This window comes from Impatiens glandulifera, chromosome 2 (assembly GCF_907164915.1).
Source record: "Impatiens glandulifera chromosome 2, dImpGla2.1, whole genome shotgun sequence".
Lineage (NCBI taxonomy): Eukaryota > Viridiplantae > Streptophyta > Magnoliopsida > Ericales > Balsaminaceae > Impatiens > Impatiens glandulifera.
The window spans coordinates 62,815,307-62,837,762 of NC_061863.1; the positions used below are offsets into that span (position 1 = coordinate 62,815,307).

Consider the following 22,456-nt stretch of genomic DNA (forward strand, 5'->3'; position numbering starts at 1 on the left):
ATATCACAAACAAATTGTAAAATTCATAAAAAAAAATTGTGTAAGTTAAGGCATAATTTATTAGAAGTTATCCATATATCACTCCAAAAAAATTAAAAAAATATAACACTAATCAAAAACAAGAAAACTCATAACCGGCTAGATCAACCGTGACCAGGACCAATTTACTTTAGGGCTTAGGTTGGCTTAAGCTCACCTAAAAAATTAATATAGGAAGTGTCATGACCCCTTATTTTTAAAAATAAATCATTATTTACTTATTTATTTTTTTATAAAGAGGCATATACATGTCCACCTTTATTGCGTTTAATCCATAAATTTCTATTCATTTTATTTAATCCCAATTCAATCTATTTTAAAACCAACTCTATTTTTTTTAAACCGCCTTAACTCTAATTTTTTTATTCATCGTCTAAACATGACTTGACCAGTTTTGATATTTTGTGGCATTGATTCTTGAATAGTTTCGGCTTGAGAAGATATATATGTACCACTGCGCAAGGACCCATCTATGTAGGGGCTCGGTTGGGCTGAAGTCCGTCCCGAAAAAAAAAATTATGGTTAAAATGTGACATAATACCTTAATTATTAAAAAAAATTAATAGAATTCACTATTTTATTTATTTAATTATTAAAAAATGGTAAAACTTACCTTTAATTATCCGTTTTATATATAAAAAAAATTATTTTTTATTTTAGCCCACACCACACTACACCTGGTCCTTAATCCGTCCCTGCCACTGCGTCCTAATAAAGTCTATTCTCAGTCCTAATTACATAGTAAATGTATTTAGTTATTATTATGTAATGTGTAATAATTCCCACTGACTGTGTGCTGAATTTAGAAATATTTATATATTAATGGATGTGAAAAGGGTGGGCAATGAGCCAATAGAGAGTTCACATTCCTTTATTGGACAATTATTTTTTCTCAATAAAAAATAAAGAAAAGCAAAAGAAAGTGGGCAAACATATTTTGCTGCTTTCACATCTCATCCTCTTCAAACTCACAAATAATTCTACTTTACTTTTACTTTCTTTTCCAATCTAATTCCATCTCTGATTGTCCATATTCCTCTGGACCATGCCATATATTTAATTATCATATAGTATAGTTTCAAGAACATGCACAATATAGGTATACAAAATTAAATATTATAAATTCGATTTTTACTAAAAACGTTTTAAATTAAATTTATGAGTTTCAATTTTGTCGATTGTAATTCGTAGATATAAAATTATTTGTTAGGGTTTTCTTCGTCTGAATTTGTATTTTATTCAAGGCCTTATTTGGTTTAGGTTATTTAAATAATTCAAAACAATCAAACATTATTTCACTCTATTTTCACTCTATTCATTAACTAAAATAAACTCTATTTTAAATTATTATTTTTAATATATATATATATATATTAACACCCTTTTAATTCTTTTAATAAAAAACCATCAACCTTCAAAATTATCATCAATTAATATTATATTTCTTCTCTCCAGATAATTTAAATAACCACATTATTTTTACAACTATCTATTTCGTCAGGAATTACCGTCATAGTCTAGATTGATTGATTTTTCTAGATCATGTATGATATAGGGTTATTTTTAGTTTAAATTTAATTATTAAAATTAATTTATTTGAAATTATTTGTGTAAAAATATATTATAATATAAGTATAAGTGTGTGTTTAAAACATATAATATTTTTATATAAGTTGATTAATTGATGTGGTTAATAAATATATAGTTGAATCTAACTCAAATGTAAGATTGGTTTTAAGAAATTTGAAGTCAAAGTTCGATTCTCACTCAAAACGTCTTAAATTGAGTTAAAATGATAATTGTAAAGTCAACCTAGCATGATACCATTATTAAAAAGTAAAATTAAATAAATAGTTGATTGGATCTTTAGTTGTTTAAAATTTTTTTAAAATAATTGTATATAATTGTTTGTTTTGTCGTGTTGCCACACATTTATTTTTGTTAATTTCTTTCCTAAATATATATATATATTAAAAGTCATTCTCACATGAGCTGCTTGTCAAAGGAAACGTGACAAAAAAAAGGTCACCCTCTACAGCCAATAAAAAATGAATATTTTCATTATTTTCTAGAATATTAATCATTTTATTATTAATAAATACATTATATTAACAAGTTTTTTTTTATACCTTTTAATTATTTTAATCGATCTCAAGTCATTATTAGTTAATTATTCATTTTTTTTATTAATTACATCATAGGTATATTTTGAACAATTATATAATTACTAATAAAAATATTCTTTATCTTTATTTTAAATGATAATTTTAATAATTTAATATAAATAATTTATTGTTTCATTAAATAATATTTTGATTTCGAGATCAAATAAGTTCCTAATTAAAACAATACTATATTTTACTAGGTTATAAATTATTTGTAAGATCACTATTAGTGTTTTATTGAAATGGTTTTATGATTCTACTATAGTTATTTATTTTGAATTAATAACAAATTCAAATACTATTTAGGTGTAAATTATTTAATTTTTTTTTGCCTTATTTCTATGTTTTATTAGAAAATATCAGTTTCTCAATTAATAATAATTGATCTAGAAATTATAGTTGAAGTGTTCTTGAAACAATATTTGGTTGGACTTAAGAAAATTATGGGAAAATTATTGATAAAACGAGTAAATAAATATAGGTTTGCTATTTAAAAAAAATATAAAAATAAGAAGATAATGTCACGTTATTACAATTTTTATATATATTTTTTAGATCCGAGATGGTAAACAAACTCCCTAAGAATTCCTCTTCCTCAAATTATTTTATAAATTAATGAAGATATTTCTATGTTTGGGGCACACTATAATGACTTTGACAATTAATATACAGCATTTTTTAAAAGAGTTGTTTTTGTAATAAAAGTTATTAAAATAAAATTTGTTGTTTTATTTTATTTTATTTTAATAAGATAATGCTTTGAGTTTGTTTGATATTTGGGTTTTAGGATTTTTTAAGAATATTTACATACAACATAACCATCACTTCATTCCTTAATTACTCTTTTATTTTAAAATACTAAAATTACTCTTTAATTCATTAAAAAAATACAATATAGAGAAAAAAAAATTTTGGTATATAAACATAAAAAAAAACTTTTTTTTTTTTTAAAATTATCAAATAAGCTTTTATTTTAAAATACCCTAAAAAAAACTATTTTCTGAAATATTATGTGGTGACGAGACACAAAATGTTTGTAAGTGGGACATTATTATACTATTACTGTTGAGAGAAATCGTGGAAGTTTAATATTTTTCTTAAGATCTCATTTTTTTTTAATTGTATTATTATTAATGGTGAGATTTTGAAGGATGAACAGGTGCTCTGTTTTAAAACAATATTTTTATTAAGTAATTAGTATTATATAATAATAATAATAATAAAATAATGATGATTCTAACATGGGATACATGCATGCATGAAAAAAGTTGTAGTATGGTTAATCGTATGTGTTAAGAAGAGGTTGAATCGACAACTCACTTAATTTTGCATTGTCGAAGATGATTAGTATTTTAAGTTTTTTGTGAAGTATTAATGGATTTATTGGGTGATACCCGAGTCTTTATATAGTTGTTGGTAAATTTGGATTAATACAACTGATATGACATACCTACATATTTGTGTTACAATCCAAATTATTCTTTGGTGAACTATCTTGTTAGAGAGAAATCGTCGAATTTTCAATAATTATTGTCGTCCAATTCGTATAATTCATAATACTATTAATATTATGATGTTTTTTGAGATTCGTTCAGGAAAGCAGTAGAGTCTATCGAGGAGTTAATCATTCTTTTTGAGAATTTATGAGCTCGATAATTTATTAAGTATTTTTTTAATATTAAATTAAAAAAAAATCATTTTTAATACACATGACCATTTTAAAAATAAATAAATAATAATAATGATAAAAGAGAATTCCCTTTTGTCTCTCAGTACAATGCATAACTTTAAAAAAAAGATTATAAAAGATTATGTGTAACTTTTATACTAGTAGCACAATGCTCTACCTAATTAATTTAAGTTTTTATTGATTAAATTGAACATAAATATATAAATATATATATATATATATATATATATATATATATATATATATATATATATATATATATCAAAATTCAGATCTCCTTTTAAGATATTTTAGTAATTCATCTTACAAAAATTTTAAATAACATATTATTTTTATTAAATAATAAATATTATTTTTTTAAAAATTTACAACAAAATGTAAAATTCAAGATCAAACAAATTCTTATTATCTTTTATCTTTCTCTTTTTTAACATTGTTATTTTGAAAATGGTGATGTACAATAACCCATCTTAAATGACGGAAATCAATCTATATCTTAATATATCAAATGTTAAAGACTTGATTTATATTTATAGCCTTTTAAGTTGATGTGAACGTTAATTTCTGATAAACAAATATATTTAATATAGTTACTAAATTATTATATTATTATTTCTGCTGTCATAAAACATTATGCTCAATAGTAGGAATTTAAGTTAAATTAATAATAATAATGTTCACAAAAATAATTGAATAGACGGAATTAATAATATTATCTGAGAACATATTGGAGAATATTAGAGAAAAATAAATATGGATGCAGCACTTACGAAGGCATTTGTATTGCTGGCATGCACCCATCTTCTTTCCAAAATTGTGAAAAATAAATTGTTTTAATAATAATAATAAAAAAAATACAACAACTATTTCTCCATCGATCAGTTCATTGTATAGAAATATTCTTACAAACCAAATAAGGGAAGTTTGTTTCTATGAAGAAAATCATATAAGTAAATTATTATATATATATATAGAATTAAATCTAATTTATATGTTTAAAATCATATAGTTCTTAGTAAAAACCGAGCCTTATCTTTTATATAAAATATTTATCACTTCAAGTACCCATAGATTAAATATGTATAAAAAAATATTTGTATCTAGATCTTCTTAATGAATTTAAGATTTATATATAAATGTAGATTTGATGAATCAATTACACTCGAAATTGTATAACCTAAATAAGTCAATGTCTTATATTTTTACAATTCAAACCATTGTATTACATAACTTTGTCAAAGAGTATTTCATAAAAGATCAAAGATCACGAGTTTAATTGTCACTTAAAAACTAGCATGACACTAATGTCTCTGCTTAAACTCAAAATGCTTTTAGATGGAATTAAACTTGTAACATTTTAATCTTTTAAACCGATTCTTACCACTGAGTTACCTTGGTGGGATTAAAACACCTTAAGTTGAAGTGAATATTAATAAATATAATCAATTTAATAAATTAGAGATATAATATAAAGATAATATATCTGCAAGATATTATCACAATATGATAAATTGTGATAATATCGATATTATATTATATTAGTTTTCTTATAAGTATAATTTAATGTCTATATAAGAGACATACCCTATGTAATTCAGAGATCATCCAATACAATCTCCTTTTATATTCTTACATAGTCTCTAATATTATGTAAGAATATAGAAGAAGATTGTATTGAATGATCTCTAAATTACATAAAGTATGTCTCTCATGTAGACATTAAATTAGATTTATAAAAAAATAATATAATATAATATTGATATTATCACAATTTATCATATTGTAATAATATCTTACAGATATATTATCTTTATATTATATCTCTAATATATTAGATTGATTATATTTATAGTTGTGAGGTGATAATTTTAATTTTTTCTATTAAAATAAATAAATAAAACATGATTACGTACACTCATATCATTTCCACCTAAAAAAAATAGTCCTACATAAAAAAAATAATACTAATAGAACTCATTTAACAAGTTAGAGTTTTCACTCCTTGAATCATTTAAAACAATAAAAAATAAAAGTTATTTATGACTCAAAATTTGTAAAAAAAGAAGTTATTTACATCTCGAAATTTTGAAAGAGTAAATATGTCCTTGACGAATTTTTTGAAGGCGTATCAAAATTTGAATCTAGACAAAATTATAAAGTTATATAAAGGTTACCAAACAGAATCTATTGGTGTTCATGGTTTATTTATGTTTTGTTGGTTGGGTTGTCATTATTTTACATAGTATCCCATAGTACTTGCTTAGTACATGATGAGCAGGTTTAGTACTTTAGTATTCAATTTTTATTAAACCCCTCCAATTATTAACTTTACCCATTTAAATTATTTATTTTATTTTTATAATATTAAACTTATTTTAGTAATTTAACTTTAATATTTTTTATTTAGTAATAAGATTATTTTTCTTCTAAAAATTGAAATTATTATCTTAAATTACTAAGCATGGTAATAAACCACAATGCAAAATACAACTCAACTGTTCACCCTTCCTTTTTTTTTTTTTTTAATTTTTATGAAGAGGGATAAGGGTAAGGAATTTATGAGAAATGATGATGGAGGAATGATGTGTCTTAAGGAAAATGATAAAATATAAAGAGAGAAGAGAAATAAAATTTGTTGTTTGTTAGGCCACGTGATTCCTTCTCAAATTATCTCTCAAATTCCATTCCCTAATCATTTTTCAACTTTTATATGTCATTCTTAATTTTTATTTTTTTTTAAGTATATTAAGTCACAAATACAACCAACAAAGACGGAAATATCGAACTAACCAACTAGTCTTACTCTATACTAAAGTCCTTAAATCTGATTCTACTTAAAGCCATGCAATTAAAGGGTTCAAATGACAATAAAATTAGTAATAACCACCTAGAATGAATTTGAATAACTTTAAGTAAAATAAATCTTATTTAAGAGATTGTTTGATCTTAATTTTTTTGAATTTTTTTTATTCAGAATCCATATATCATATTTTCTTAATAATTTAATTACTCGATTAATCATTTAATTTATTAATTAAATACCAAAATACTCTTATTTTATTTTTTATAATAAAAATATATAATATATATTATACTACTAAAGAATAATTAAAAACTATAAAAACATATTTTTTCATAAATAATATTTAAAAAAAACTAAAAAAACCCTTGAATAACCAACAACAAACAAACCTTTAGACCACCCACCCTAAAAACCCAAACCCACCACCCTCGAACCCACACTCAAAACGGTGAAAATGCCATTTTCTCTCCCTAAAATACCCATATTTAAGTATTACTATTCACAAACGCATTTACTTTTCAAAACTATAAATAAGTCCTTTCATTTTGTATATATGGATAAACATTTTTTTTAGTTTGTATTTATTTTACCATCCTAATGTAAAAAGCACTATTGATATGTATTAATTATATATATTTATTTTTTTTATATAATTTTATATTTTATATTTTAATATTATATTTTATAACTTAAATTTTATAAATTATAAATTTATAATTTTAAAATGTATTATTTTGTTATATATTAATTATTAATATATAATTAATTTTATTAAATAAATGAGAAAAGATTGAGGTTAAATATGTAAAGTTGATAAATATATAGATAATATTAATAAGGTTAAAATGTTAGTGTAAAAATAAATTTCTTTAGAGTTTAGAAATAATTTTTATAATGGAGATGAATTAAGTTTTGAGTTTGAAAATGAATTTGTAAATTGAAAATGATCTTATATCTACAGTTTTTGTTGGGAATTAAAAAAAAATAATGTTTATAAATAAGTGGTTTTCGTAGGATTATAAAGATTTTCCATCTTAATTCATATTTGTTTACCTCTTTCACTTTTTTTTCAATGAATTTATAATATATATATATATATATATATATATATATATATATATATATATTTGAAATAAAAATGTATAAATGATAATTTTTTTAAAATTATATAATTTCACATATATTAATATATTCTTTTACTAATTATTAATTTTTACAAATTATATATAAGTTACATATATTAATAATTATAATTTACTTTTATATATATTATAATTTTAAATTATTTATACAATTGAAAAGCTAAGTAATAAGAAAATAATTAATAAAAAATAAATTAACAATCTAACTAATAAGAAAATAATTAAATGATATAAATTTAAATTTAATAATTAATATATATATATATATTAATTTTATTTGAATTGTGATAAAATATTAAAATATACAGAATCGATTATTAATATTAATTAAAATATTTTATAATATTAAAATTTTAAATAATTTGTAAATGTAATATTAAATTTTTGTATGAGCGGATAGGATTTTATTTGTATTAAAATATATATATATATATATATATATATATATATATATATATATTAATAAAGAAGTAAATTAGAAATGAGAAGTGAGACAAAAGAAGATTCATTTAAGGGAGTTTTTTGAAATAATAATAAATTTTTTTACTCTTTTCTCCCTCCTCACATATATTAAATGAGTTATTTTTTAATTATATATATATATAAATATATAATGATGCTTAATTTTAAAAATGTTCAAATCGAGAGTTTTGGTTAATTTGGATATATATGTGAGAGTAAATGGATACTTGAGTCGGATTCTGGGTTGACCCGCACATAAACTTAAACGGTTAAAAATAAAATTAAAAATATTATAGATATGTTTGGAACTCGCAACCTAACAAAATAAGTACAACTCTTTAACCAATTAGGCTAATAACATTTTATATTTTAAATTCAACACTAAATTTAATAAACGCGGGACGTTGTAACAATATATTTTTATTGATGTGCATCCCATCGAGATCTTTCTAGTTTAATTAATAATCATTTTTTAAACTTAAAAAAAAATATTTTTAAAATATATTATATCTAAAATATTATTTTATTATTAACAATTAAACCTGTCAGAATAAGGCCTAATACATCAAAATTAGCAGCAATGAAGATTTTTCAAATAATCTGAGGTTTATTTGAAAAAGCGTGTACCGAACAAACTCCAAGGAAGATTCTGTTTTTCTCTCTCTAAAAATACTAATGCTCTTTGCCACTCTGCTCTGAAATGTTTCTGGGCCCTTTAAAGGGTTTCCCATCCTTCATTGGAGAGATTTCTCTTGTTTCAAGTTCCTCCCTTTCTTCCCAACCCAAAGGCGAAACCACATACACATAAAAAGTGAAACAAATCTAAGTCTAGGAATGTATGCAGAAACGGGTCTAATGTTCCCTTACTTCCAGAGCTGTTCGCACGAGCTACAGCAGCTCGATGACTACTGCCGTTCTCACAAATCCAATTCCCCATCAACAGTACGGACTCTCTCCAATCTAATCTCTTTTTTCGGTTTCATTCATTTCCATTTTGTTTGATTCTCTTACTGTCATTCTCTTCACCGATCGTTTCTCATATTTAGTGTTTTTTAGGGCTTTTAGGTTTTTCATATTCTAATTGGTTTATAATCGATCACTTGTTTATCTTACGATGACTTTGAAGTCTCTGCAACAAAATAACTCTCATCATGTATAGAAGAATGTCATGATTTGTTCTTCACAGGTTAGATCTGAAAAGAATGTTACAAAAGTGCGCCTTTTACCTCTTTTTACTTACCTTCTTATTCTTGAATGGAAATGACGTCTGGGTTTCTGTTTATAGACTCTTTTTCCCCTTTTTTCTTCATTGGAGAAGACATAAGTGGCTTTGGGTATTGTTTTGGATCTCATATCTAATACTGATGTCAACTGGGTTGTTTAAGTGTTTGCTTTTTCAAACCCACTAGTAAAGAAGGGAAAAAGATAACCCAAAAGCTAATAGTCTTCAGCTTTCTATTGCCCGTTTTTTGGTGTCAAAACTGATTCTGGAAAGAGGGGAATACTCTCTTTATAAAAGTTTCTTGAATTTGGTGTTTTCCTTTCTGCACTTTCTCAGAGCATAAAGAAATTTCCAGTTTGAATCTTTGTGGGTTTGACGTACTGATTCATGTGGATTTTGATCTTCAGAGTTTAATTTTTGAGTAAAAATTGATAGGATCTTTTGGTGCAGGGGAGCTTGAAACGGACCTCAATAGTTTCAGATTATGATTTAGGAGGAGAAGGAGATTTGTTTAATGCCCCTGAACCAATTCTGGAAGAAACTGCAATGGGTCTTGATCCTGTTGCGGCTGTCATTTCAATGATGTCTTCAGGGGAAGACATACTATCCTCCAAAACTCTAAACTTAAAGGCAGCTGATATTGAGTCGATTCAGAGCGAGGTTTTCTATGAATGTGAGAAGGGTATGTTGGCGATGGAGGCTATGGAGACATCACTATCTGATATTCTCGACATCAAGATTCCAAATATTCAAGGGACTGAAGAAGTTAACTGCCAAGGATCCATTCAGAAGAGCGTTAGCTCTGACTGTTTGAGTTCAATGGAGGACTACTGGCTCCATGGTGGTAATCCAACTGGTCCAAACTTTTTCGGTTTTCCTGGTTTGGATCTTGGTGCTGTTTATGGCATGCGAAGAGCATACAGTGATGGCGATATAAAGGTACTATAGCTTTAAACAACAAATGCATGGGGTTCAGTTTAGAGTTTAGACATTTTTCAAGGTCACTTACTCTAATACTTTTTTTTATGACAGACTCTTGGTAATGTGAACAACATGAATTCCCCCCTTGGAGGACAACCGAATGTCATCTGCAACCACACAAGCGAAGAGCGCCTGCAAAAGCTTTCGAGATACAGAAACAAAAAGACAAAGAGAAACTTTGGCAGGAAAATCAAGGTACTTCTTTCATTTCAATTACACTATATTATTGTTGATATATGTATAGTATATACTAATGTTTTCTGGTACAGTACGCTTGCAGGAAGGCTCTTGCTGATAGCCAACCGAGGATTCGTGGAAGATTCGCAAAGACAGAAGAATATGAGATTCCCAAGAACTAGAAGCAATAAAATGTATGACTGAAAAAATGTTTCTGAAATGGAGGGGGTTCTAGTAAAAGTTTAGAATAGTTTTCAATAAGAATGTTCTCTATCGCCCCGAGAGTTACCTGATCATCTGTTTATTTCTGTAATAATAATCTATCCATCTCTGTAGCCCATAGTCAAGTAATGTTTTGTAAATATCTCCATGCAATAAAAAGATGTTAGTGAGTTGTTTATTAATATATATATACCCATATAGTATATGGTTTGGTTGTGATCGATCTACTTGTTGCCTGATAGTGTTTTCCCCTCATTTATTGTGTACATGCAAACTGTAGTTTCCCGTTTCCGTGAATTTCATTTATTGATATAGTATTCTTGTTACAAGTTAAGTGATCTAATAGGGAGAGCAAATCGAGACAAACTTTGAATACCAGTATGACCTGAGTTTGTATAGATATTTTGGACACAGCTATTGAAAATAGCCTTTCTCCGATCCTTACTGCCCAACATAATAGCGGACCGATAAAATCGTGGTCGCCACATATACATGAACCCGAAAAGTCGAAAACTAAGTGATAAGGGTTTTTGTCCTGTGGTATCTTCAGTGTGCAGTTGTATTTTTTGGAGACGGACTTCCATAAATACTTATTATGTAATAAATTAAATGGTCATATACTCATATATCACATATGTGTAAAGACCAAGAGCCTTCAAATCCATTTCCTTTTTGGGTCATGTTGTATTTGTTGAATGATTCTAACTAGAATCTAAAGGACAGAAAAAACATAATTATTGATATATATATATATATATATATATATATATATATATATATATATATATTTCTTATTGTAACAAATATTTTTACTATTACTTGTTTAATATTTTAAAATAAGGTAACCTTAAAAGAAAAATATGTTCAACTATGTAGTATCATAATTCATACATGTATGCACATGTATTTAAAAGAAAAATAGGGTAACCTTATTTCTCATACATGTATATTATAATTTGTTTAATATTTTAAAATAGGATAAACCTTAGAAGAAAAGTATACAACTATGTAGTATCATATTTTAAAATAGGGTAACCTGCTAGTGTTTAAAAGAATCTAGAGGCCCAGCCCATTAATAAGCCCAAAATACCATGGGCTTAAAATGTAGTAGCTTTCCAAGACATCCTATATTTAGCCACCTAAAAATGAAGCCATCTGATAAAATATTGTACATCCGATGTAAAGTTGTAAACAACTAAAAAGCTGATTTCATTTCTTTGCACAAGATTATAACCTAACTCTAAAATTGTAAATATTTGATGCATAAGACAAATTCTTTCTTCAATTCCATTTATAACATTTTAAATTTAAAATTTTTAACTTTATTTTTTTAAATAAAAAAAAACAGTTCTTGTCATATATATATATATATATATAGTTTTGACTTTGATTATCTTGGCGGCTGATTCTCTCTCATCTGTCATTTGTGCCCTGCCCTAAAAGAAAAGAAAAGAAAAGAAAAGAAAAGTTAAAACCTTTATGTTTTGAGAGGTTTGATAGAAGAGAAGTTGGAATAAAAATATAACAAAAATCTGCCATCTTTTGTTTTGTCTCACTTGGACGACGATGAACTCATATTGCCTCCTCCTCCTATTCTCGCAGCGCCGGCGCCGGCGACCGGAGAGTATACTATACCCTGTCCCATAGTGCCCTCCCTGAATATGATTAATTTGGTTTGGTACCAAAAAGGGACAAAGTCACGAAAACAATACACACACACTCTGATCCTAATTAATCACAGTACACCAAAAATGGTAACTTTTTTACATAAACTTAATTTCTTCTTCTTCCTCTCTGCATGCAACCCTTTGCTATTATGCTATTCTATGCTATTATGCTATGCTATGCTATGTTCCAAATCCCAAAATCATATTACTATTCCATTCAATTTTCCCATCTTCACCCACCACCAATGGCTGATCTGATGGCTCGGTCCAAGACCACCAACAACCTGGCTCAGGGCCCTTTCTATTACTTATCTTTCGTGGCGGAAGGGCTAATCCTCCTTCTCAAAAATGGTGTAAAAACTTTTCTTAGAAATGGGGACTGCGTTTTTCTATTAAAAATACAATCTTTCTCTCTCTTTCTCTCTCTCTCTATATATTATTTATTTATTTATTGTTATATCTTCTCCATCGACTACTCTGGGGGGTGAGCAGTTTTTAATTTAAAGAACAGGGAAGGAAGAAAGGAAGGAGGAGATATATATATACATATACTACATAAAGTCAATCGCAATCTTCCCGCTTTCTCTCTTATCCTTTGCGATTCCGGTTGAGTTTTCGGGGTTCGATTCTCGTCGGTCGTTCGGAGGTAACACTTTCTTTTTCTTTCTCGCTCGCTCGCTCGCCCGGTCGGAATTATTAGGGCTCAGGGATCGTGGAAATTAGGGGTTTGTTTGATTCATTATTGATTCGGATTGGGATTGGGATTTCGACAAGGTTTTTATTTTAGGAGAGATGATAATCAAGCGTAACTTCAAATCGGTAATGCCGACTCTCAAGCGGTGCCGAGTTGGTGACTCTGGTATTGAGGAAGATGAAGAATCTGGTAATAATAGGAAGAGACGCAAACTTAGTCAATATTATCCTCTTCATCTTCTCGGGGAAGTCGCTGCCGGTATAATTTCATTCACCGGTTATCTACCTCTCAACGGAGAAACACCTCCGTCGCGGAATGGTGTTTCGAACCGGAGAGTCCAGGAGGAGGAGAAGAAGCCTAAACTCATTAGTAGTAGTAGTGCAGTAGTGAGCTTTAGAGAGAGAAATGATACGGCAGCAGTGGAGGCTTCACGTCCTGCATTGGTCAGGACTTCGAGAGGGAGAGTTCAGGTGTTGCCGTCTAGGTTTAATGATTCGGTTATTGATAATTGGAAGAAGGAAAGGGGTAAAAGTGGTGGTGGTGGTGGTGATAAGGGTTCGAATTTGGATCCTGAGTTTACTCCCAACAAAGAGAAATTCAACTTGAAGAACCCTAAGATCCGAGGACATGTTGTTAGTAAGGAACGTACCGGGGAGGACAGAGTGCCCTACCAATGTCCAAAAGTCCCACACTTTACTGAGGAAGGAGAAGACAAGGCGTTTTCATGGTCGAAGAACTTCAGTTACAGGAAAGATCTGCATTTTACTTCCCGTAGTTCACTTAATCCATGCCGGAAGCAATCGATTAAGACAGAGAGTTTACCCCATGGAGAATTCGAAAACCCTAGAGAATTGACTTATACCGATGGATCACTACAGGACACAGAGAGGAAAAAAGGGTTTTATGGGCCTGAGGATTTTGTTTCGGGAGATATAGTTTGGGCAATGTCCGGGAAGAATTATCCTGCTTGGCCAGCTGTTGTTCTTGATCCACAAACAGAAGCTCCACATCAGGTCTTAACCTTCCAGGTTGTTAAGGCAGCATGTGTGATGTTTTTCGGCTATTCGGGAAATGGAACACAACGGGTAAATAATCAATCACTCTTGCAATCTTTTTATTTATAGCCCCGTTATTTCAACTAAGAAGAAAGAATTCATATGAACAGGATTATGCTTGGGTCAAACGTGGAATGGTATTTCCATTCCTTGATTATGTAGACAGGTACTTTGGATATTGCGGATTTATTTGGGCGGCGCTTGTCTTCCTTTGTATGTTCTGAACGTAACACATTTGTTTATATAGATTCCAGGGACAGACTGACTTGAATGATAGCAAGCCCAGTGATTTACGGTCTGCAATTGACGAGGCCTTTTTGGCCGAACAAGGCTTTAATGAGATGTTGATGGTGGAGATTAATGCAGCTGCTGGAAATTTGGACTATCTAAATTCTCTACGAGATAGGGTTCAGGAAGATAGTGCTTCAGATCAGGATAATGAATCTGAAACTCAGAAGCAGGTGATCAGGCTTGTCTCTCTGTTCTTCACTCTCATTCTCTCTCTCTCCCCATCTCCTTTTGGCGCAAATGGCGATATTTTGGTTACATAAATAACTGAAAATCTCGAGCATATCTTTGTGGTCTTATTGGTGAGATGCTGTGCTAAAAAACATGGTTTTAAAAAAGAAAGTAGTTTTTTACCAGATAAATGCTTTTCATTTAATGGTTTGAAAATGACCATTGATTTCGCTCAGGACAGTTACGTAACTCTTTGTTCGCAAATTGCTCAATACTTACTTTTATGCAAGGAATGTTATCCTTTTAGCTCCAGTGCTCATTCTTGCAATTATTTTGTCTCAACATTTTATTCCTAAAGAAAAATCTTTCTGCAGACAACTAAGAAATGTGACAGCTGCGGATCAAGTCTTTTCGATAAATATCCTTGTAAATCGAAGGATTTAACTCCAGGAGGCCGACTGTGCGAGTCCTGTGCAAGGGTTAGGGTTTTTGCCTTACTTTCACTTCTAAATGTTAGTTTCATCATACAAATTAGTTATGTGATGTTTACGTTTACATTTCTTTGCAGTTGAAAAAATTAAAGCATTCTTGTAGTGTATGTAAGAAGATCCGGCATAATTCGGACAGTAGTAGCTGGGTAAGTTATTAGTCTCAGGTGTAGCTGTATTAGTTACTATATATAGCTCTATTTTGTGCAGTTTCCTGTTCTCTTTTGTTTTACGAGAATCTGTGTGATAAGAATATAAGTTCTCATGACTTAGGTACGATGCCATGGTTGTAAAGGTTGGTTACATGTTGCATGTGATAAAATTCATAGCAGCTTTCTGAAGGTATAAAATCATAATTATCTACCGCTTTGATTTGAGCATTTTTCTCTAACTCTGTAAGTATGATTTATGACAATTAACCTTATTTTCTAGGATCATGTTTCCTCGGATTACAATTGCCCGGAGTGCAGGGCAAGGTCCAATTTTGAGTTGTCAGACTCAGATTTGCAGTCTAAAGTCAAGTGAGAATTTTTTTATCTAAGGCTTGTAGCTTCTTCGCATATTTATACTGAAGTTTACATGTCAGATTTCTTTATACCTTCTATATAAGACAAAAAATATATTTGCAGAAACAATAAGAACACACTTCCTGACAATGTTACTGTTGTATGCTCTGGTGTGGAAGGCACATATTTTCCAAGTCTTCACTTGTAAGTATCTATAACCTGTTTACTAGATGCTGCAATTTTCCATAATAGGGACAAAGTGATTTAACTTTTCCCCATTTTTCCAGGTGTCCTTTTTTTTAACAGTAAGATTGGAGTTTATTTGTTTAACTTTCACTCGCAGTTACAAAATTTGAATTATACAATTTACCCATTTAAACCAATGCTCACTCTTCTACTGATAGTTGGAATGATTTCCATAATATTATCAGCCCTCGTAATACTTTGAATGATTTCCATAATATTATGAGCCCTTGTAATACTTGAAATGAATTCCATAATATATAATGAATCTTTGCCCACTTTCCTATTTTCTGGACAGCAGTAATGGCCAGGGCTGCCAATCCGGATGTTCCTTACTAAAGATCTGGTGTTTCTTATTTTATTTATTTCTCTTTGACTAATTTTACGTTTTCCTTGTCATGGTAGGGTGGTGTGTAATTGTGGGTTATGTGGCTCAGAAAAACAGAGCCTTAGCGAATGGGAGCGACATACAGGCTCCAAAGCCAAAAATTGGAAGACTAGCGTGCGAGTTAAAGGTTCCATGCTAGCACTGGAGCAATGGGTTCGTATCTATCGTTTCCTCCATTATATTCCTTGGCCAAGTTATCAACGTGTATCCACTTTTGTTATTACATTGCTTTGTACATATGAGCTGTTTGTATATTACCAGAATCTTGTCCCCCAATTTCTTTTTATTTCTCTACTATATCTCTTTTTAATTACCTTTCTGTTTATTCCATTGCAATCCATGACAGAATATTTTGACGCATTTATGTGATTAGTCCCAGAACAATATGTAGCATATATGTCACCTTTTTTCTTTTTCAATACACAGATGCTACAAATCGCAGAGTTTCATTCACGTAGTATTGTTTCAGCAAAAACTAAGAAACGACCTTCATCAAAGCTCCTAAAGCATAAGCTTCTATCATTTTTACAAGGTATGCTTAGCACTTAACAATTGAGGACTATCATTATTTGATTAAAAAATGTTAAAGTAACTTTGTTTTATTCTCCTATACTTTTGGACAGAGAAATACGAGCCTGTTTACGCAAAGTGGACAACAGAACGATGTGCTGTCTGTAGATGGGTTGAAGATTGGGAGTACAACAAAATTATTATATGCATAAGGTTGGCTTTTGTTTTCACATTCTTTTCATACAATGTGAAAGAAAGACATACCATTATCTTGATATATCATAGTCGTATATAATGGTTCAAAGTCACTGGTAGATTCCTTACCATTTAACCACATTGTTTTTTCAACTATGATTAGTTGCTCTTAGCCTTGTTGCTTATCTTGGGAAGATTGCTTGTGAGGAAATTTTTAATTTTAGTACATGGTTTGGATTTACCAATGTTTCTGTCTAACATTTAGTTGTGCACCTAGTGTACTGAATTAACCTTAACAAGTGTTATCATCTGGTCATTAACCTTTTGTAAAGATTGTTAAGAGGAGTTAGCTAATTGGATTTAATCACGTCAATGGATGCATCATAAAAAAACACTCAAAAGATATTATTACTTCTTGTCAGATGCCAAATAGCTGTACACCAAGAATGTTATGGTGCAAGGAATGTGAAAGATTTCACTTCATGGGTTTGCCGAGCTTGTGAGACACCAGATATGAAGCGCGAGTGTTGCCTCTGTCCTGTGAAAGGTAGAAACTCCTTATAATGAAATTACATTATAGATTTAAAATTTTGGTGTTCTTTAATTTATTTCATGATCTCTGAAGCATATGCTACTAAGAATTTATTTTGAAATTGTCTAAAGGATAGATAATGTGCTTCACATATTGAATAATTTTTTAAAGAAAATTACGTCATTTTTTCTCAAAAGCAGTGCCTTTGCTTTGAACCCCAGAATTTAGTGTAGTTGCTTAAAACCAACTCTCAATTGAGACTTGCTTACAATAATAGTCGTATAGTACCTTGTATGTAGGGTTTTATAAATAATGAAAAAACTTCATCTGTTATGGGTTAGTTGATGATGTTAAGTCCACTATGAACTTTCTTTGATTATCTGTTGACCTCTGGATTTGAATAGAAAGAACATGACTTTTATCTTGAGAGCTGGTACCTAGAAGTTATGGCATTTTTTCTTCTTTTAGGAGGTGCTATGAAACCTACTGATGTCGGAGAATTATGGGTTCATGTTACTTGTGCTTGGTTTCGACCTGAAGTTGCTTTTTCCAATGATGAAAAGATGGAACCTGCAGTTGGAATTTTAAGAATTCCATCAAGTTTCTTTGTAAAGGTAATCATGAGTTGAAAGATTCTGCTATTATCCTTATTTTATTTCTGCTTTAGTTGCTTCTAATTGCATCAATTATTTGTTAACCTCCAAGGAAGGTGATTTAATAGTAAACATGGGCAAAATTGATAAATATGACTTCTAAATGTAACTCTCAAATCCATACCATCATCAGATATATGTTTTTCATTATATATATATATATAGATAGATAGATATAAATAATAGTAATCAATACATTTTCTTTCACTCAAATGCTTTTCCTTTTTTTTCCTTAACTGAATTTTGTAGAACCGTAGGGATAGTAGATCATAGTTGTAGTAGTTATGAATGATATGATCATGTTCTACACTAAGACAGACATTGGACTTGATTTAGCTGAATGGAGAAGTAAAATTGACCAAATGAAATTATGGCTGCTAAGCATATTGCTTCTACCCCAACAACAGAAGACCCAAATTAATTCGTAAAAGAGGCTGGTTGAGTTGAGACTAGGGAATATAGCTACTGAAAATATAATGAATCCATTTATGTTTCTTCTTATTTAGGAGTATTTGGCGATCATTTTTTATATCATCTTAGTTGGGTTTGGGAATATAAACAAATATTTTTCATATTTTGCTTCAGATCTGCGTTGTTTGTAAACAAATTCATGGTTCCTGCACACAGTGCTGTAAGTGTTCCACCCATTTCCATGCCATGTGTGCATCAAGAGCTGGATATCGTATGGAGGTAAGTCATTTGAGCAGAATAAGACCATTCAAATGCCCAGGGACCTAGAATGATTAATTTCAACTTGATCTTCATGTTTTAACTTTTGTAGAAGGATGAATAACGTAAACATGATAGTTCTTTTTTTGAAGGAGAAAAGGAGAGAAACATGCAAAGATAATTTTTTATATTGACAATATTTTTCTAGGTTATTGCTTTGTTTGCTCGTAATTCTTGGCTATTGCTTTGATGTCGAAGTCTTGCCCTCTTGTAAAAGTAGATGTTAATACTATCCATGGACCACATGTATTGTTTTTTCTGTAAATGGACCATGTATTTGGTGTTAGGGTTCTTTTTGATTGTTTCTATCCTGGTTCAATCCTGGTTTGTTCATTTTTAAAAGATTTTACTAAAATGGAGAATGTTCTGTGTTATGAAGATTTGATTGTTACTTTTTTCATGGGTGGATACGAGATTGAGAAATCACTTTATGGAGATTTCTATCTTGGTATTCCCATAAATCAAAATTGGATCTATACTTTCCGCTTTCATCATCTTCTTATTTTTCTTAAATTTGATAATTGTTGTTAATTTGCAGCTGCACTGCTTTGAGAAAAATGGAAAGCAAATCACTAAAATGGTTTCATATTGCGCCTATCACAGGTAAAAGGACTTTCCTAATGTTTGCTTAAAAGTACGGGTTTGCAAAGTTTGAACCTTCAAGAAAAGGATAAACATGCATATGATTATTTAGTCATGTGATCAATCAAATCGTCAACTAAATTACCTTTTATTTTTTTTATAACATTTTAAAATGTTAAAACACAAAAAAAGAGTTTGTCCTATGTTGGGTTATTTAAGATTTTTATTGGGTTTTTGAAAAATAAAAAATGATGTTAAAGTAGGTTATTTGGGCTTTTAATTGGTTACCTATAATATCCTTTTGTAAAATTTAAATTTTATAAAAATAAAGTAAAAGTATTTTAGTATTTTGGTTGATGAATTAACTGATTAGATGTTTGAAAATATATAAAATGTGATATGAACACAACATCAAACGAGCTTGGATGTTTTAGTCATTTAACTCTAATAATCCATTTATTCATCAAACGATTTTTTCCCCCTTAAAAGTGGCTCATTTTAAGGAAAAAAACTACATAAAACAAGCTCTTAGTTACACAGTTTTGTTCTTGTTCATAATCATGCCTTCTTTCAATAATCCCCATCCTCCCTTTTCTTCTTATAGGGCACCAAACCCAGACAATGTTCTAATTGTACAGACTCCTCTAGGGGTTTTCTCCACCAAAAATCTGCTCCAAGAGCAGAAACGCACAGGTTCAAGGTTGATTGCCAATAGGTTGAAACTTCAAGAGGCTCCTTCAACTGTGGAGACTACTGAGATTGATCCATTTTCTGCAGCGAGATGTCGAATTTTTAGAAGAACCAATAATAAGGTATTGCTTTCAGGTTCTTCATCTGAAAGTGTTTGCCGAATGACTGGGTTCTGATTATTTTAGAATTATTAAACTGTAATAATCATGAGACCTTGATAGAATTTTGTGAATCTTATGGGGCATTAGGAGATGCTCAATATGTAATTAGTTTGACTATGATGTTCTTCACCACATTACATTAGCGTTTGATTGGTTCTGTTTAAGATTTGAGGTTCCATTTATATAATATATTTTTTTTCCTTTTTAATTATTGCTAGAGGACAGAAGAAGTGGGGGCCATTATTCACTGGATAAGGAGACCTTGTCATCATTCATTGAATGTGATGCTGAGACTGAACAGTTTTAGAGTAAATAATTTATTATTCCCTCTTCTTCATTTCGTTTTCAGTATATGTATCAATCAATATATATATATATAGCTGATGGTATATACTGTTTGTGTCAGAAAATTGAAGAACCAAAAGCTTTTACCACTTTCAGAGAACGGCTGCATCACTTGCAAGTAATTTCTTCCACCTCTTGTAAAACATAATTTCATTTTATATATAGTAGTAATTGAAGCATCAAATTATATCAGCATCTGCAATTTATGCATGGGTGATCATTGCATGCATCTCCATTAACTTCATTTCATATATTAAACATGTAATTATTATTAATTTTTGTCTGTTGTGTACCATTTGGGGAATTCAGAAAACTGAAAATGATCGAGTATGCTTTGGGAGGTCAGGAATCCACAGATGGGGTCTATTTGCACGTAGGAACATTCAAGAAGGAGAAATGGTACGTAATTATGGTAAATCCATGTATCTTATCATATACTGATCTTGGGGAATGTATGTAAATGTTGTTGTAGGTTCTTGAATATCGTGGTGAACAGGTTAGACGCAGTGTTGCAGATCTGAGGGAAGGAATGTACCGTAGACAAGGAAAAGATTGCTATGTAAGTAATTATTATTTGATTTGTAAAAAATGAGAATTGTGTATGTAAGAGGTTGGAAAAACATGCAGCTATTCAAGATAAGTGAAGAAGTTGTGGTGGATGCTACAGACAAAGGGAATATTGCTCGTTTGATCAACCATTCAGTAAGAGATTATCATTCATCCATCCATTCATCCCGAATATATTATGATGATGTTTGATTGTTTGTTTGTTGGCAGTGCATGCCCAACTGCTATGCTAGAATTATGAGTGTGGGTCAAGATGAGAGCAGGATTGTGCTGATTGCCAAGACTAATGTGTCTGCTGGGGATGAATTGACGTACACTTTCTTCTTCTTTCTTTTGATTCTTCTTCTTTGATTGACATATATCTTCTTATTTCTGGATCTTTAATTACACGATGTTTTGTTTTGTTTTGTTTGCAGGTATGACTACTTATTTGATCCGGATGAGTGTGATGAATTTAAAGTGCCTTGTTTGTGTAAAGCTCCAACATGCAGGAAGTTCATGAACTAGAAGAAAAAGAGAAGAAACCAAAATAGAAAAAAAAGAAACAAACAAACAAACAAACAAACAAACCACCACCATTATTTATTTCTCTCCCCAAGGAGCTCTAACCACCACTCAACCTTAATACGGAAACCCCCTTCTTCTTCTTCTTCTTCTCTCACCCTTGGCCAGATTGGTTTTTTGTAATTTTGTTTTTTTATACTAAAAGATATCTGTCCTTTTTGGTTGTTGGAAGCATCATCATTCTTGTGTAAATTAGTAGTAGTCTTTTATGTTATTTTACTTGCTTTGACTCTCAGTTTCTCTTCAGCAAGAGATATATATAGAAAGAATTCTTCATACTTTTAAGGATTTGTGTTTGAACTAATTTTTATATAATCTTCCTTGTTTTATTTAAAATGAGTTTGTCAAGGATAATCAAGATCCAGGAAACCTTTTCTTTCTTGCTCATTTAAGCACTTGTAGAAGATTGGGATCTCCAAGGGGGGTGGGGGATTAGTATGGAAAAAAACATGAAGAAGAGTAGTATAGCTTGCCTTGGAATGGAGAGCATTCATGGAGATTTCTACCTCTGTAGCTGGTTCCACT

General features: G+C 29.7%; 2 protein-coding genes across 3 annotated transcripts; both read left to right on the top strand.

Moving 5' to 3' along the window:
* Positions 1–9,029: 9,029 nt before the first annotated feature.
* Positions 9,030–11,091, top strand: LOC124926897. 2 transcript variants are annotated; one of them, XM_047467216.1, is made up of 4 exons: positions 9,030–9,243; positions 9,959–10,462; positions 10,556–10,699; positions 10,774–11,091. In XM_047467216.1, exons 1-4 carry the CDS (start codon positions 9,136–9,138, stop codon positions 10,861–10,863), a joined length of 846 nt encoding a protein of 281 aa, XP_047323172.1. In that variant the 5' UTR covers positions 9,030–9,135; the 3' UTR covers positions 10,864–11,091. The 2 variants fall into 2 exon arrangements, with proteins under 2 accessions (XP_047323172.1, XP_047323173.1); XM_047467217.1 differs by having other exon boundaries at positions 9,035–9,243; positions 9,974–10,462.
* A 1,946-nt stretch (positions 11,092–13,037) lies between these two features.
* Positions 13,038–22,217, top strand: LOC124925315 (histone-lysine N-methyltransferase ATX4-like). The gene is given in 25 exon segments (XM_047465284.1): positions 13,038–13,528; positions 13,531–13,606; positions 13,608–14,349; positions 14,430–14,485; positions 14,567–14,780; positions 15,153–15,257; positions 15,347–15,415; positions 15,540–15,608; positions 15,699–15,787; positions 15,896–15,976; positions 16,421–16,556; positions 16,830–16,935; positions 17,027–17,126; positions 17,531–17,655; positions 18,109–18,254; positions 18,879–18,983; positions 19,561–19,625; positions 20,209–20,416; positions 20,674–20,763; positions 20,862–20,918; positions 21,110–21,199; positions 21,273–21,359; positions 21,428–21,502; positions 21,578–21,678; positions 21,784–22,217. Coding segments are annotated over 25 exon segments (3,249 nt in total). The 5' UTR covers positions 13,038–13,362; the 3' UTR covers positions 21,875–22,217.
* The last annotated feature ends 239 nt before the right edge of the window (positions 22,218–22,456 follow it).

Bases quoted from the DNA above. Each gene is read 5' to 3' on its own strand.
- LOC124926897 (XM_047467216.1), top strand. From the start codon at position 9,136: ATGTATGCAGAAACGGGTCTAATGTTCCCTTACTTCCAGAGCTGTTCG. The intron at 10,463-10,555 runs GTACTATAGCTT...TTTTTATGACAG, and splicing joins ACAGTGATGGCGATATAAAG to ACTCTTGGTAATGTGAACAA. The intron at 10,700-10,773 runs GTACTTCTTTCA...TTTCTGGTACAG, and splicing joins ACTTTGGCAGGAAAATCAAG to TACGCTTGCAGGAAGGCTCT.